Raw genomic sequence first — 12,061 nt, forward strand, 5'->3', positions numbered from 1 at the left:
GTCTCACGTCCGCGCCGCGCCTCCCTCCCTCACCGCAGGGCTGAGCCGCAGGCTCCCAGCTAACGCTGCTCCTGCTCTGTTCCAGGCCGGGACCGCCAGGCGCGAAGATGGCTGCCCAGGTGCCGCTGTGGAAGGCGCTGTTCGTGCTGAGTGTGCTCTGTCTGGTTCAAGGTCTGCCTTCCCATGGTGCCCCGGGGCCGCTGTGGTGACTTAGGCTAAGATGCCCCCATGTCTAGGATGCCCCTTGAATCCCACCACCGGCCAGCACAGATGCTAACCTGCTGGCCAGGCCCAGGCCTGCAGGCACAGCTCAGCCAGAGGGCGGCACCTTGGAGAAAAGAAGGCGCCTCTTCCCTCCTTTTCTCTGGCAGGTGCAGCCCCACAATGCACAGCAACACCAGTTTCGGCCATGCTTGCCTCTGGAGTGAGCGTCCTTGTGCAGTGCACAGCCTGTACCACTGTCTAAGGTGGCCGTGGCTTCATTAAATACTTCGTTGCTATTAAAAATTCTGCCTTTAAAGTCATTCATTCCCAGTTTGCTCATTTCCTCTCCCATCTCGAAGCCAGCGAGTCTTGAGCAGGATGGAGGCTCACGGTTTTGTAGACCCTGTGAGGTGTAGGCCCTCGTGGTGTGCGAGGCCCAGGCCCAGGGCCCGTGCCCTCCCGCCAGGCCCCACCTGCCGCTTCTGCCTCCTCAGGTGCCCACGGCGGGGGCCCCCGGGAGGACTTCCGCTTCTGCGGCCAGCGGAACCAGACGCACAGGAGCCACCTGCATTACGAGCAGACCCGGGAGCTGCACATCTCCATCAGGAACTCGGAGGAGGCCCTCACCATCCACGCCCCCTTCCCGGCATACCCCGATGCCTCTCGGCCCTTCCCCCCACCCCGGGGCCTCTACCACTTCTGCCTCTACTGGAACCGGCACAACGGCAGTCTGCACCTGCGCTACGGCAGACAGGACTACCCGCTGAGCCGCGAGGCCTCGGGCCTCCTCTGCTTCCGGCACCAGGAGACAAGCCCGGGCCCGGGCCCCCCGCTGCTCGCCACCTCCGTCAGGTCGTGGTGGGACCCCCAGAATGCCAGCTTGCCCAGGGCTGCCACCTTTACCTTCAGGTTCCATGGTGAGCAGCTCGGGCCCAGGCAGTGGGGAGCCGCTGGGGGTGGGAGTGGGGGTGGGGGGGTGTGACCCAAGGTGTGCTTCAGGAGGCCCTGGGGTAAGGGTGGAGGGGCTCCAAGCCCACCTGGAGGCCCCCAGGGGAAGAGGCAGGGAGAGCGAAAGGTGGGACTGTGTGGCGTTGGTCCTGGGAAGTCGCCATCAGCCTCTGCCAGGACGGTTTATCCCCATTCCACAGAGGAGCAAACTGAGGCCCAGGAGGTGGCCCAGAGTTGCCCAGCTGGCTGACGGAGGAGCGGGGATTTGAACCCAGCGGCTGGTTGGCGTGGGGAGGGGCAGGAGGGGAGTGAGAGAGGCTAAAAGGCAGGAAAGCAGGCTGGGGTTCTGGGATTCCTGGAACCTGCAGGAGGCTGGGCTCGCCGTGTGCAGCCAGGGGGTGCAGGGCAGGCAGGGCCCACCCGCCCCACTGGGGCTTCTGTCAGCCAGGGACCCCTCTGGCTGGCCTCACCGCTGACCCTGGGGGTGTGTCTGTTTTTGCTTCTCGCAGCCTCAGTTTCCCCTCCTGTAGAGAGGGGAGAGAGGACACTGGGGGTCAGGCGAGGATTAAGTAGAAGCGGAGTGGGTCGGGGGCCTGTGCCGCCCTGGCCCGGCTCACGTGTGTCCATGCTCTCCCCAGACCCTCCCCAGAAAGCCTCCCACAATGCCTCGGGGGACATGTGTGAGCTGAAACGGGACCTGCAGCTGCTCAGCCAGCTCCTCAGGCATCCCCAGAAGGCGGCCCGGAGGCCCTCGTCCAGCCTCGCCCATAGGTGAGCACACGCGTGCACACACATATACCCCTGTAGGCACGTGCACACACACTTGTGCACACACACATACCCCATAGGCATGAGCACACACATGCATGCACACACATACCCCCGTAGGACGTGCACACACACGTATGCACACACACACGCACTGTAGGCATGTGCACACACACGCATGTACACACACATACCCCATAGGACGTGCACACAGACACATGTGCACAGCCCGGAGCTGTGGGGGGCAAGGGGCGGGGGCTGAAGATCTGAGCTGGGCAGTGGGAGGCAGGCGAAGGCCTCCCTGGGGCTGGGGCAGGGGCTGGGACGTCCAGCGGCCGCCTTTCCACTTCCTCCCTCGGGAGTCGGGATCCAGCCCGCGGGCCGAGCCCCTCACCTGTGTGTGGGAGGGGCTTGCTGCCCAGGCTCTGAGACAGACAGCCTCAGGCGGTCATCTTTGCGTGGACGTCCAGTCCTCCTGCGAGCTAAGACGCTGTGGAGTCCCACGCGATGCGACTGTAGGGACACAGGCACTGTGTGGTCTGACCTGCCAGCTGCACCCTCGCCTCCTCCTCTCCTCCCCTCCTCCGCACCGATGCAGGCGGGGCAGCAGTTGGCCCATTCTAGAGCCCGGCAGACTGAGGCTCAGAGCTGAGGGGGCTGCTCCACAGCTGCAGTCCAGGCAGGACTGGGTCCCCTCCCACCCCATCCTGCCCCCTTTCCTGCTGGCTCCAGGCCCCCGGCTGCCTGGGCCTGCTGGCCGCTCCCCCCACCCACACTCAGCTCTCTCTTTGCCCTTTCACCACCTCTCTGCTCTCCCTGACCCCCTTTCCCACTTTTTTTTTCTAAGTATTTATTTGAAACGAGAGAGAGTTGCTGGTTTACGCTCTGGAAGCCCACAACAGCCGTGGCTGGGCCGGGCTGAAGCCAGGAGCTGGGAGCCCCGTGTGGGTGCCCTGCGTGGGTGCCAGGGACCCAAGCACCGAGTGGTCACCTGGTCCTCCCAGGACGCGCATCTGCAGGAAGCTGCAATGGCTGTGCAGCGGGAGCCCAGGCACTCCCAAGCGGCCCCTCCCATCGTGTCCCTGCGTCTCCCCGTGGCCTGGCCCCTGCCCCTGTGGTCACCACCCCACTCTTGCCCCTGGCAGGAAGCTGCAGAGCCTGGAGTCGAAGCTGGCCTCAGTGAGGTTCCCGGGGACCGCAGTGTCCTTCGAGGAGGACCGGGTCAACGCCACAGTGTGGAAGCTGTGGCCCCAGGCTGGCCTCCAGGACCTACACATCCATTCCCCGCCGGAGGTCAGTGGCGGGCTCCGGCAGGTGTGGGGCTGGGCTCCCCGCAGGGCGGGGCCCTCATTCCAGCCTCTGCCTGGGGCCCTCCCCTGCAGCCAGGGGCTGCCTCGTGGGACTGAGGACCCTTCCTGGGCATGGGGATGGGCACCAAGGGGCTCCTGGGCACAGAGGTCCAGCCCCAAATGCTGCCTGTGTCCCCTGCCTTGAGGTTGCCTCCTGGGGAAGGGGCTCCGGGGTAGCTGGGAGCTGCCCACCCCGGCCCTGTGGCCACCACTGGCTAACCAGTTAGGACTGGCTCGTGTGTGTGCATGTGTGTCTACACATGGTTGTGTGTGTATGTACATGCATACATGTATGTCTACATGGATATTTGCATGTGTGTATGTTACATGTATGAGCACACGAATGTGGGTGTGGATTTACATGCACAGGTATGCATTGCCCAGGTATACATGCATGTGGATTCAGATATACATGTTGGTCTGCATGTGTGTGCATGTGGCCTGTTGTGTGTGCATCGGTGTGCATGCTGCCTGTTCCGTGTGCACGGGTGTAGATGTGTGAGTGTGTGTGTGTGCACGGGTGTAGATGTGTGAGTGTGTGCACGTGCACGGGGCTGTGGGCTGGAGTGTGTGCATCGGTGTGCATGCTGCCTGTCCCGAGTGCATGGGTGTAGATGTGTGAGTGTGTGTGTGTGCATGGGTGTAGATGTGTGAGTGTGCTCGTGCACGGGGCTGTGGGCTGGGGTGGACCTGTGGTCCACGCTGGCTGAGCCTGGGGCCGGGTCCTGCAGGCGGAGCAGGGCGAGGTCCTGGAGTACTCGGTGCTGCTGCCGCGCGCGCTGTTCCAGCAGAGCAAGGGCCGGCAGGGCGGGGCCGAGAGGAGACTCCTGCTGGTGGACTTCAGCAGCCAGGCCCTGTTCCAGGTACGCGCCCGCACACCCTTCCCCTGCCAGGTGCAGAGAAGGCAGGCAGCCAAGCCCGCGTCCCGGGGGTCAGTGCGTGCCCTGTAAAGTCAGCCCTGCACTCTGCGAGTTGGCGCTCGGCCCCTGGGCTACGCTGCCCACGTGCCACGTCCGAGTGCCTGGGCTCCGGTCCTGACCCCGTCTCCCAGCTCGCCCACTGCAGCCCCTGGGAGGCCTGGTAAAGGCTCAGGGAGCGGTTCCTGCCACCCACGTGGGAGGCCTGGGTTGCCTTCCTAGCTCCCAGCTTTGGCCTGAGCCATTGCAGGCATCTGGGGAGAGAGCTGGCACATTGGATCCCCCTCTCCCCTCTATTGTCTCTCAAATAAATGTGCTTTTTTTTTTTTTTTAATGGAAGTGCGATGTGCAGTTCTCCCTGGGAGAAATCTAAGTTGCATTGTTCTCACTAGCGTGTAAACGACTACAGGAGGAGACGCGGTCTTTGACGGCCACGTGCTGGGAGAGATGGGAGTTGAGAGAGTCTAGGGGACGGCTGGGCCTCTCCTCAGCCCTGAGCCCCCTCCCGCCTCCCTTCTCGCAGGACAAGAATTCCAGCCAGGTCTTGGGTGAGAAGGTTCTGGGCATTGTGGTGCAGAACACCAAAGTAGCCAACCTCTCGGAGCCCGTGGTGCTCACCTTCCAGCACCAGCCCCAGCCGGTGAGCGCGGGCCAGGTCCTGGGCGGGGCTGCGGGTGGGGGCGGGCGCCCCTCTCGGTGTCCTCTGCCTTCGAGGGCTGGACTGTAAGGGGACCTGCTCTGCCCCTTCCTGTCCCTACAGACGAACGTTACTCTGCAGTGTGTATTCTGGGTTGAAGACCCGACACGTGAGTGAGGGGGCTGCGGGGAGGCGGTGGGGTCGGGTAGCGGGGGAGGCTGCCTGGCACGGGGTGGGGGGCTTTGGAGAGAGAGTGGAGGCGGGGCTGCAGCCAGCCAGATCTGAGCCCTCTGCGGCCCCTCCTCAGTGAGCAGCCCAGGGAGCTGGAGCCAGGCCGGGTGCAAGACGGTGCAGAGAGAGACCCAGACGTTGTGCCTCTGCGACCACCTGACCTACTTTGCGGTGCTGATGGTGAGGCCCAGCGCGGCCCCTGCCACCCCACAGCGCAGAAGGGGACACTGAGGCTCAGGGCGGGCCGCTCACCCTCGCACAGCTCCTCAGCGCCAGCTTGCTCTGTGCTGTAAAAATGCGCATGGCTGGACAGAGGCCCCCTCCAGGCTTCGGGTCCCACATTCCTGCCCCCCTGAATCTGAGGAGCTTCCCGGGTGTGACTTGAATACCTCCGGCTGTGGGGAGCTCACTCCCTCACAAGACGCCCACGCTTGTGTTGAGCGTCACGGAGGAGCTGGGTCTCGGGGAATCTGGCATGAGCAGGGAAAATCAGGAGTCGGGGTGTGTGTAGCCCACCTGACGGCCTGCCTGTGAGGAACACCGGGACGGAACAGGGTTCCTGGGGGCCAGGGGTGCATTTGAGAATGCGGTGAAGGCTCCAGGAGCCCAGCCGGGCCCCTCGTGGAGGGCAAACCGTTGGCGGGCCCCCGGGGACTCTGAAGCCAGCGCCGCCGTGTCTCCCGGGGACAGGTGTCGTCCGTGGAGGTGGACGCCGTGCACAAGCACTACCTGAGCCTCCTGTCCTACGTGGGCTGCGTCGTCTCCGCCCTGGCCTGCGTCTTCACCATCGCCGCCTACTTCTTCTCTAGGTAGGGGGCGGGGGAACGTGTGTGGTTGGGGCAGCAGGTGCTGGGGTCACAGCGCACACACGGCATGGTGACCCAGGGGCGGCTATAAGGCTCAGAGTTCATGCTGGCCTCACGTGAGCCCGTGGCTTTCTAAGCATGAGCTCTGTCTGTCCTGACGATAGCCCTATGGAGGGGTGCTCAGAGAGGGCGAGCGATTGCCTGAGGTCACACAGCAGGAAGTAGCAGGGGCTGTCAGGGTGGCAGAGCTTGGCATGGCTTAGACATGGGCTGGGCTCGTTTGGGGAGAGGGGACGGCCCTGGTCCCAGGGCACACTCAGGTGTGCCCCCCGTCCTGCACCAGGAGGAGGGGAGGGTGGTGTGTGTGCGTGGGAGTGTACAACACGTGTGTGCAAATATGGCGGTGCACATGGTGAGGGGGCTTAGTGGGGGAGGGTGGTAAGGAGGGATGGCCGATGGGCTGGGAGGAGGAGATGGGAGACAGAAGCCCCCAATGTCTAATTGTTTACGAATGTGCCTAAGGACATGGGGACAGGAGCCCTGCTACCCTGCTTCTCCCCAACGTGGCCCTGTGAGGGGGCCCCCCCTTTACAGATGAATGAATTGAGTCTAAAAGGGGAGGGGCAGGCCCTAAGTGGTGCCGTGAGCGAGGGCGGTGACACTGGGGCCTGTGGCTTCTGCTGCACCTGCTGTGGCACTGAGAATCCTGGGAAGGGGGCGGGGCGTGACCCCCACCCCGCCCCCACAGACAGCTGTGCCGTGGTGTGGACAGGCAATCATAGCACCTGGGTGTTGAGGATGCTCCAGTGCCCTCCCCTGCAGCCTCGGGCGCCCTTGTCTTCCTTACTGCATGGCTGAGGCTGTGGCTAAGGGTGCAGCTGTGGGTGCTGGGCACACAGCAGGTCACAGTGACCAGTGAGGAACAGCCGGCCGCAGCCCTTGGAGAAGCAGAGGGGTACGTGTGTGTAGCCCAGGAAGGCTCCCTGGAGGAGGAGCAGTGGGCATGCCTCCTCCCTGCCCCTCCCTGGCCGCAGGAGGAAGTCTCGGGACTACACCATCAAGGTGCACATGAACCTGCTGCTGGCCGTCTTCCTGCTGGACGTGAGCTTCCTGCTCAGCGAGCCTGTGGCCCTGAGCCACTCGGAGGTCGGCTGCCAAGCCAGCGCCATCTTTCTGCACTTCTCCCTGCTCGCCTGCCTCTCCTGGATGGGCCTCGAGGGCTACAACCTCTACCGCCTGGTGGTGGAAGTCTTCGGCACCTACGTCCCTGGCTACCTGCTCAGGCTCAGCCTCGTGGGCTGGGGTGAGTGGCGCCGCAGCCCTGCGGGTCCCACGCCTGAGAGGGGGAGGCGGGGCCTGGGGCCGAGGGCGGGGCCCGGGGTTGCGGGGAGATGGAGCCGCGTGCCTTGCGTCCTCAGGCTTCCCCATCTTCCTGGTCACGTTGGTGGCGCTGGTGGATGTGAACAACTACGGCCCCATCATCCTGGCTGTGCACAGGACCCCCGAGAGCGTCATGTACCCTTCCATGTGAGTGGCCGCTCGCCGTGGGCAGGGGGCGGTGGCCTGAGGGTGTGGGCGCTGCTGGCAGGGAGACTCCCATGCCAATCCACCTGTAGGGCGTCGGCCGGCAGCGGGCAGATCACCGGGCAGGGCAAAGCCAGTGTGCACCCGCGTCTCCCTCCACCAGGTGCCACGGCACAGGCCCTGGCCCTCCTTTGCAGGGGGACGTGGGCGTGGGGGTTGGGAGCCTCCAGTGGGATCCCCCTGCACCCCTCTGACCCCTCCCTCCCACCACAGATGCAAAGACCGGGTGGGTGGGCTGTGCTCAGAGCCAGCGCTGCCCCAAGGCACCCAGCAGGGGTCGCCGGGGTGGGGGAGGGGGGCTGCAGCCCTGCCCGCCTTCCCTCTCCTGACTCACCCAGGCTGGCAGCGGCCGTGCCCATGGGTGCCTGAGCCCTGTCTGAAGCCAGGGTGCCCGAGCTAATCCTCAGCCCTTCCTTTCGTGCCCCGGTGACTTCCCCGCCCATGTACTGTCGATAGGGTTCTTTAGAAAAAGATTATTTATTTGAAAGGTAGAGTCACAGAGAGGCAGAGGCAGAGAGAGAGGTCTTCCATCTGCTGGTTCACTCCCCAAGAGGCCACAACGGCCAGAGCTGGGCCAATCCGAAGTCAGGAGCTTCTTCCGGGTCTCGCACACAGGTGCAGGGACCCAAGGATTTGGGCTAACTTCTACTGTTTTCCCAGGCCATAGCAGAGAGCTGGATCAGAAGTGGAGCAGCCGGGACTTGAACCGGTGCCCAGATGGGATGCGGGCGCTGCAGGCAATGGCTTTACCCACTGTGCCACAGCGCCAGCTCCAACAACATCCTTTACTGAATGTTTTCCTTTATATCTTCTAACTTAAACGTATTTGTAAGAAGAGTTATGGCAACATAAGTAGAAAACCAGCCGTACTTGCTAGGGTCATGAGAAGTCATGGAAACGAACACACGGCGGCAGCGTGGAGACGCTGCGGCCCCCGCCCCTCCCCGCCACAGGCTCAGTCTCCCCCCTCGGCCCGCAGGTGTTGGATCCGGGACTCCCTGGTGGGCTACGTCACCAACCTGGGCCTCTTCAGCCTGGTGTTCCTGTTCAACACGGCCATGCTGGGCACCATGGTGCTGCAGATCCTGCGGCTGCGCTCCCACAGCCAGAAGTGGCCGCACGTGCTCACGCTGCTCGGCCTCAGCCTGGTCCTTGGCCTGCCCTGGGCCTTGGTCTTCTTCTCCTTTGCTTCCGGCACCTTCCAGCTGGTGGTCCTCTACCTCTTCAGCATCATCACCTCCTTCCAAGGTAGGTGCACGGAGCCGAGCCCACCCCCCGGCCAGGGGGCCCCAAGGTGTCTCTCCTCTGGGCCTCGGTCGTCCCCTCATAAAATGGGAGCGTGCTGGCCGAGTGGACAAGTCTTTATTGAGCCCCTGCTGTGTGCGGGCCCGAGGCTAAGCCCAGGGGTTATGGCTGTGGGATGGCTAGGACAGGGTGAAAGGGCCAGCATGTGGCCACCAAAGGCACTCTGGGCAATGGGGCGTCACGGCGGGCCACACCGCGGACAGGGCCCGGGCCGGGCTGGGGGCCTCTCTGTACGACAGTTGCAGACACTGAGAGAAGACCCAGCCCTGGGGAGGTCCGGGGCTCCTTGGTCCCGCAGCCTTAGCCGCCCAGGAGCCGTTTAGAAATGCGGGCACTGCTCCATCTGGGACCTCTGGGATTCATGGGAAACAGAGCTGGACTTGGGAGGGGGAGCTCCGGGCAGAGAGGAACCAGGAGCCAAAGCCCTGACTGAGTTTAGGACAAGGTGTGTGCTGGAAGAACTGGAGGGGGTGTGACCAGAGGGAAGCGAGTGAGGGGTGGGGGAGCAGAGGGGCAGGCCTGGGGGGGACAGTGGGGTTTGATGCTAAAAGGGCCCCTTCTCCACCACTCGGGCACACCCCAGGTGCACAGGTCCATGTATGCACGTGCACACACACACACACACACACGCACGTGCACCTGTGCAGGGCCAGCTTCCCACACATGCTCATCATGGAACAGGAGTGGGGAGGAGGCAGAGAGGTGGGGAAATGTGACCAAGTTATTCAGCTTTATGTTAAAGATGTATGTATGTATTTGAAAGGCATTGTCACAGAGAGCTAGAGAGAGGTCTTCCATCGGCTGACTCACTCCCCAAATGGCCACAGTGGCTGGATCTGAAGCCAGGAGTCTGGAACTCCATCCGGGTCTCCCAGATGGCTGTCGGGGGCCCAAGCACTTGGGCTATCCTCCACTGCCTTCCCAGTGCCCCAGGCACGTTAGCAGAAGTGGAGCAGCCGGGACTCGAATCGGTGCTCTGCTGGGAGATGCTGGCATCGCAGGCATGGTGGCTTAACCTTAACCATGGTGCCGGCTCCAGTTAGAAACCCTTGAGCCTTTCTCCCGCGTGACATGAGGAGGCCTCTGTGGGTTATAAGCCAGGCCCGTCTGCCCACACCAGTGTTTGCTGAGTGGTTAGTGAGCCAGAGCAGTGGCACTGGTCAGGGGAGCTGTGTTGCCTAGTGCTGGCATGGGTGTGCCGGGAGCCTCTCTGTACAGTCCAGGATGGCCCTCGGCTCAGCCCGCCCCCTCACCTGGGCCTGTTTCCTTGTTTGTCAAACAGAAGGGCCATGCTTAGGACTGGCCTGGTAGGGGCCTGCAGGTGATACTGTGGGAGGCAGTGCACAGAGCAGGTGCTCCTGGGCCCCATGGGCCCCATCGCTACTGACGGCCAGGCAGGAGGTGGTGGTGGGGTCCGAGCCCAGGCGGCTCTGGGAGGAAGGAGCCCAGGCCCCTTGCTGAGCTGCGTGGCCCTCGCCACCCACAGGTCTCCTCATCTTCCTCTGGTACTGGTCCATGCGGCTGCAGGCCCGAAACGGGCCATCCCCTCTGAAGAACAGCTCGGACAGCGCCAGGCTCCCCATCAGCTCCGGCAGCACCTCGTCCAGCCGCATCTAGACCGCCAGCCCACCTGCTCGGCGAGAGGAAGCAGGGACGCGGCCTCTCCCCACACTGCCTGCTCCGTGCGCAGCCAGGCCCGGACCTTGGCGGTCAGCCGGGGACTTGAGAAGGCCCTGGGACCTTGCGGGGATGGGACAGGGCCCAGAGGGAGTCTTGGGGATGCTCTGTGGACAGGCCCGGCTCCCGAAGCACTCCGGAGTGCGCCCCCTGCAGGCTGGGGCTGTCCCCACAACTGTCCCGACCTGCGGCTGGAGCCTGTTCTTTCCTGGCCACCTCTGGGCCCTGCACTTGTTACTGGGGGTCTGACCTCCCAGGGCCCCGGCCAGGCCTTGGCCCTGTCTCTGGTGGGCGCCACGTGGCCACTTGCCAGCTCTGCCATTTTTTAAGCTGAGCATGGCACTGCAGGCCCGGTGCTGGAGCCAGCACCTGGAGGAAGAGGCCCCGGCCGGAGCACGGGCTCAGCTTGCCTACCTCGGAACCCAGGCCTCTGGCCTCTCTCTTCCTCCTGGCTCCTCCCCGCCTCTGCTCGGGTCTCCGCAGGCCTGCGGTCCCGGTCTGGGGTCCCCAGGTCCAGAGCTGCACACCGGGCAATGCTGCCCATGAGCCTCCTGGTGCCTGCTGTCTGCTTGTACCAGCCGCACAGCCTGAGCCTGCCCCAACTGTGGCTGGGTGTAGATGCGTGGGCTGGGCAGGGCCGTCTGGCCATCCTGGCCTCTCTCTGAGCTGCCTCACCCTTGCTCTCACCCCAAGGGGACCCCCAACCTCTCAAAGCCCTCTTGTGGCACAAATGGTGGGTATTACTTTGGCTTTGGTCTGGCACTGCAAAGACTAACACGAGACTCCTTCTCTGGGGATGCCGGCCTCGAGCCTGCAGCTCTCCTAAGTGGTCACCTCGGTGTCCCTGCCCCGGGCACACTTGGCTCTCCGTCATGGTTATCTCTGTCCACCGAGCATGCACTGGTCAGCGGCCAGCCTGTGCTAGGTGGTAGGGACCTGGTCACTTCCCCAGTAAACTCTTAGTGTGATGTGTATGGTAAGGGCTCCTGGAGCTACAGGCATGGGATCAGGGAGCCATCATTCTTGGCAGGGAACCCAGGAAGGCTTCCTGTAGGAGGTGGCATTTGATCTTGCTTTCAGCCCAAGGATGGAGAAGGTGTTTTTTTAAGTACTAATTCATTTGTCTTTTGATATGAAAAGTATGTGTTGTAGAGGATTTGGAAACTGTAGAAGAGTATGAAGAAGCAAAATAAAACTGGTTGTCACCATCAGCTGACACCCGGTGTGGACATGTGGGGCTTTTTCTAGGAGCTTTTCTGATACTTGTATTAAAAGGGGCACAGACACGACTTCCCCGGGGAATCAGGAAACACGAATGAGAGAAGAGGATGATAACTTCCGGAAACCCTGTCGACCAGGACAGAGGGAGGGACGCGGTGCGAGTGCTGGGGGGCAATGGGGAGTGGTGGGGTCTTTCTCCCCTCTGCCGTCTGCTGTGGCTGGGGGACAGGAGGCACTGGAGCGGGCCAAGGAGGGAGCAAGACCACCGGGGCAGCCGGGGCAGTTTGGCGGTGCCCTAGCAGGATGTGAGTTTGGGGTCTCTGGGGACCTCCAGTGCCTGTCTCCCTCCCAACCCCTCCTCCACTCTGTTGACCTCTGCTCCCTTCTCCAGGTGGGGGCTCCTCTTAATGCCCC

The 12,061-nt window shown here is 63.3% G+C and overlaps 1 protein-coding gene across 7 annotated transcripts in view; it reads left to right on the forward strand.

Moving 5' to 3' along the window:
- Positions 1-11,642, forward strand: part of ADGRG1 (adhesion G protein-coupled receptor G1) — a 34,114-nt gene extending 22,472 nt beyond the window's left edge. For all 7 annotated transcript variants that reach the window (XM_017342248.3, XM_008257339.4, XM_017342247.3 and 4 more), the window contains exons 2-14: positions 86-171; positions 699-1,121; positions 1,791-1,923; positions 3,066-3,213; positions 4,001-4,132; positions 4,710-4,826; positions 4,947-4,992; positions 5,131-5,234; positions 5,745-5,863; positions 6,895-7,163; positions 7,279-7,387; positions 8,424-8,692; positions 10,236-11,642. In XM_017342248.3, the coding sequence (XP_017197737.1) occupies positions 108-171; positions 699-1,121; positions 1,791-1,923; positions 3,066-3,213; positions 4,001-4,132; positions 4,710-4,826; positions 4,947-4,992; positions 5,131-5,234; positions 5,745-5,863; positions 6,895-7,163; positions 7,279-7,387; positions 8,424-8,692; positions 10,236-10,366 (2,064 nt within the window). In that variant the 5' untranslated portion in view covers positions 86-107 and the 3' untranslated portion in view covers positions 10,367-11,642. The remainder of the gene's footprint in view (positions 1-85; positions 172-698; positions 1,122-1,790; positions 1,924-3,065; positions 3,214-4,000; positions 4,133-4,709; positions 4,827-4,946; positions 4,993-5,130; positions 5,235-5,744; positions 5,864-6,894; positions 7,164-7,278; positions 7,388-8,423; positions 8,693-10,235) is intronic.
- Positions 11,643-12,061: the final 419 nt, after the last annotated feature.

Source organism: Oryctolagus cuniculus, chromosome 18 (assembly GCF_964237555.1).
Source record: "Oryctolagus cuniculus chromosome 18, mOryCun1.1, whole genome shotgun sequence".
Classification (NCBI taxonomy): domain Eukaryota; kingdom Metazoa; phylum Chordata; class Mammalia; order Lagomorpha; family Leporidae; genus Oryctolagus; species Oryctolagus cuniculus.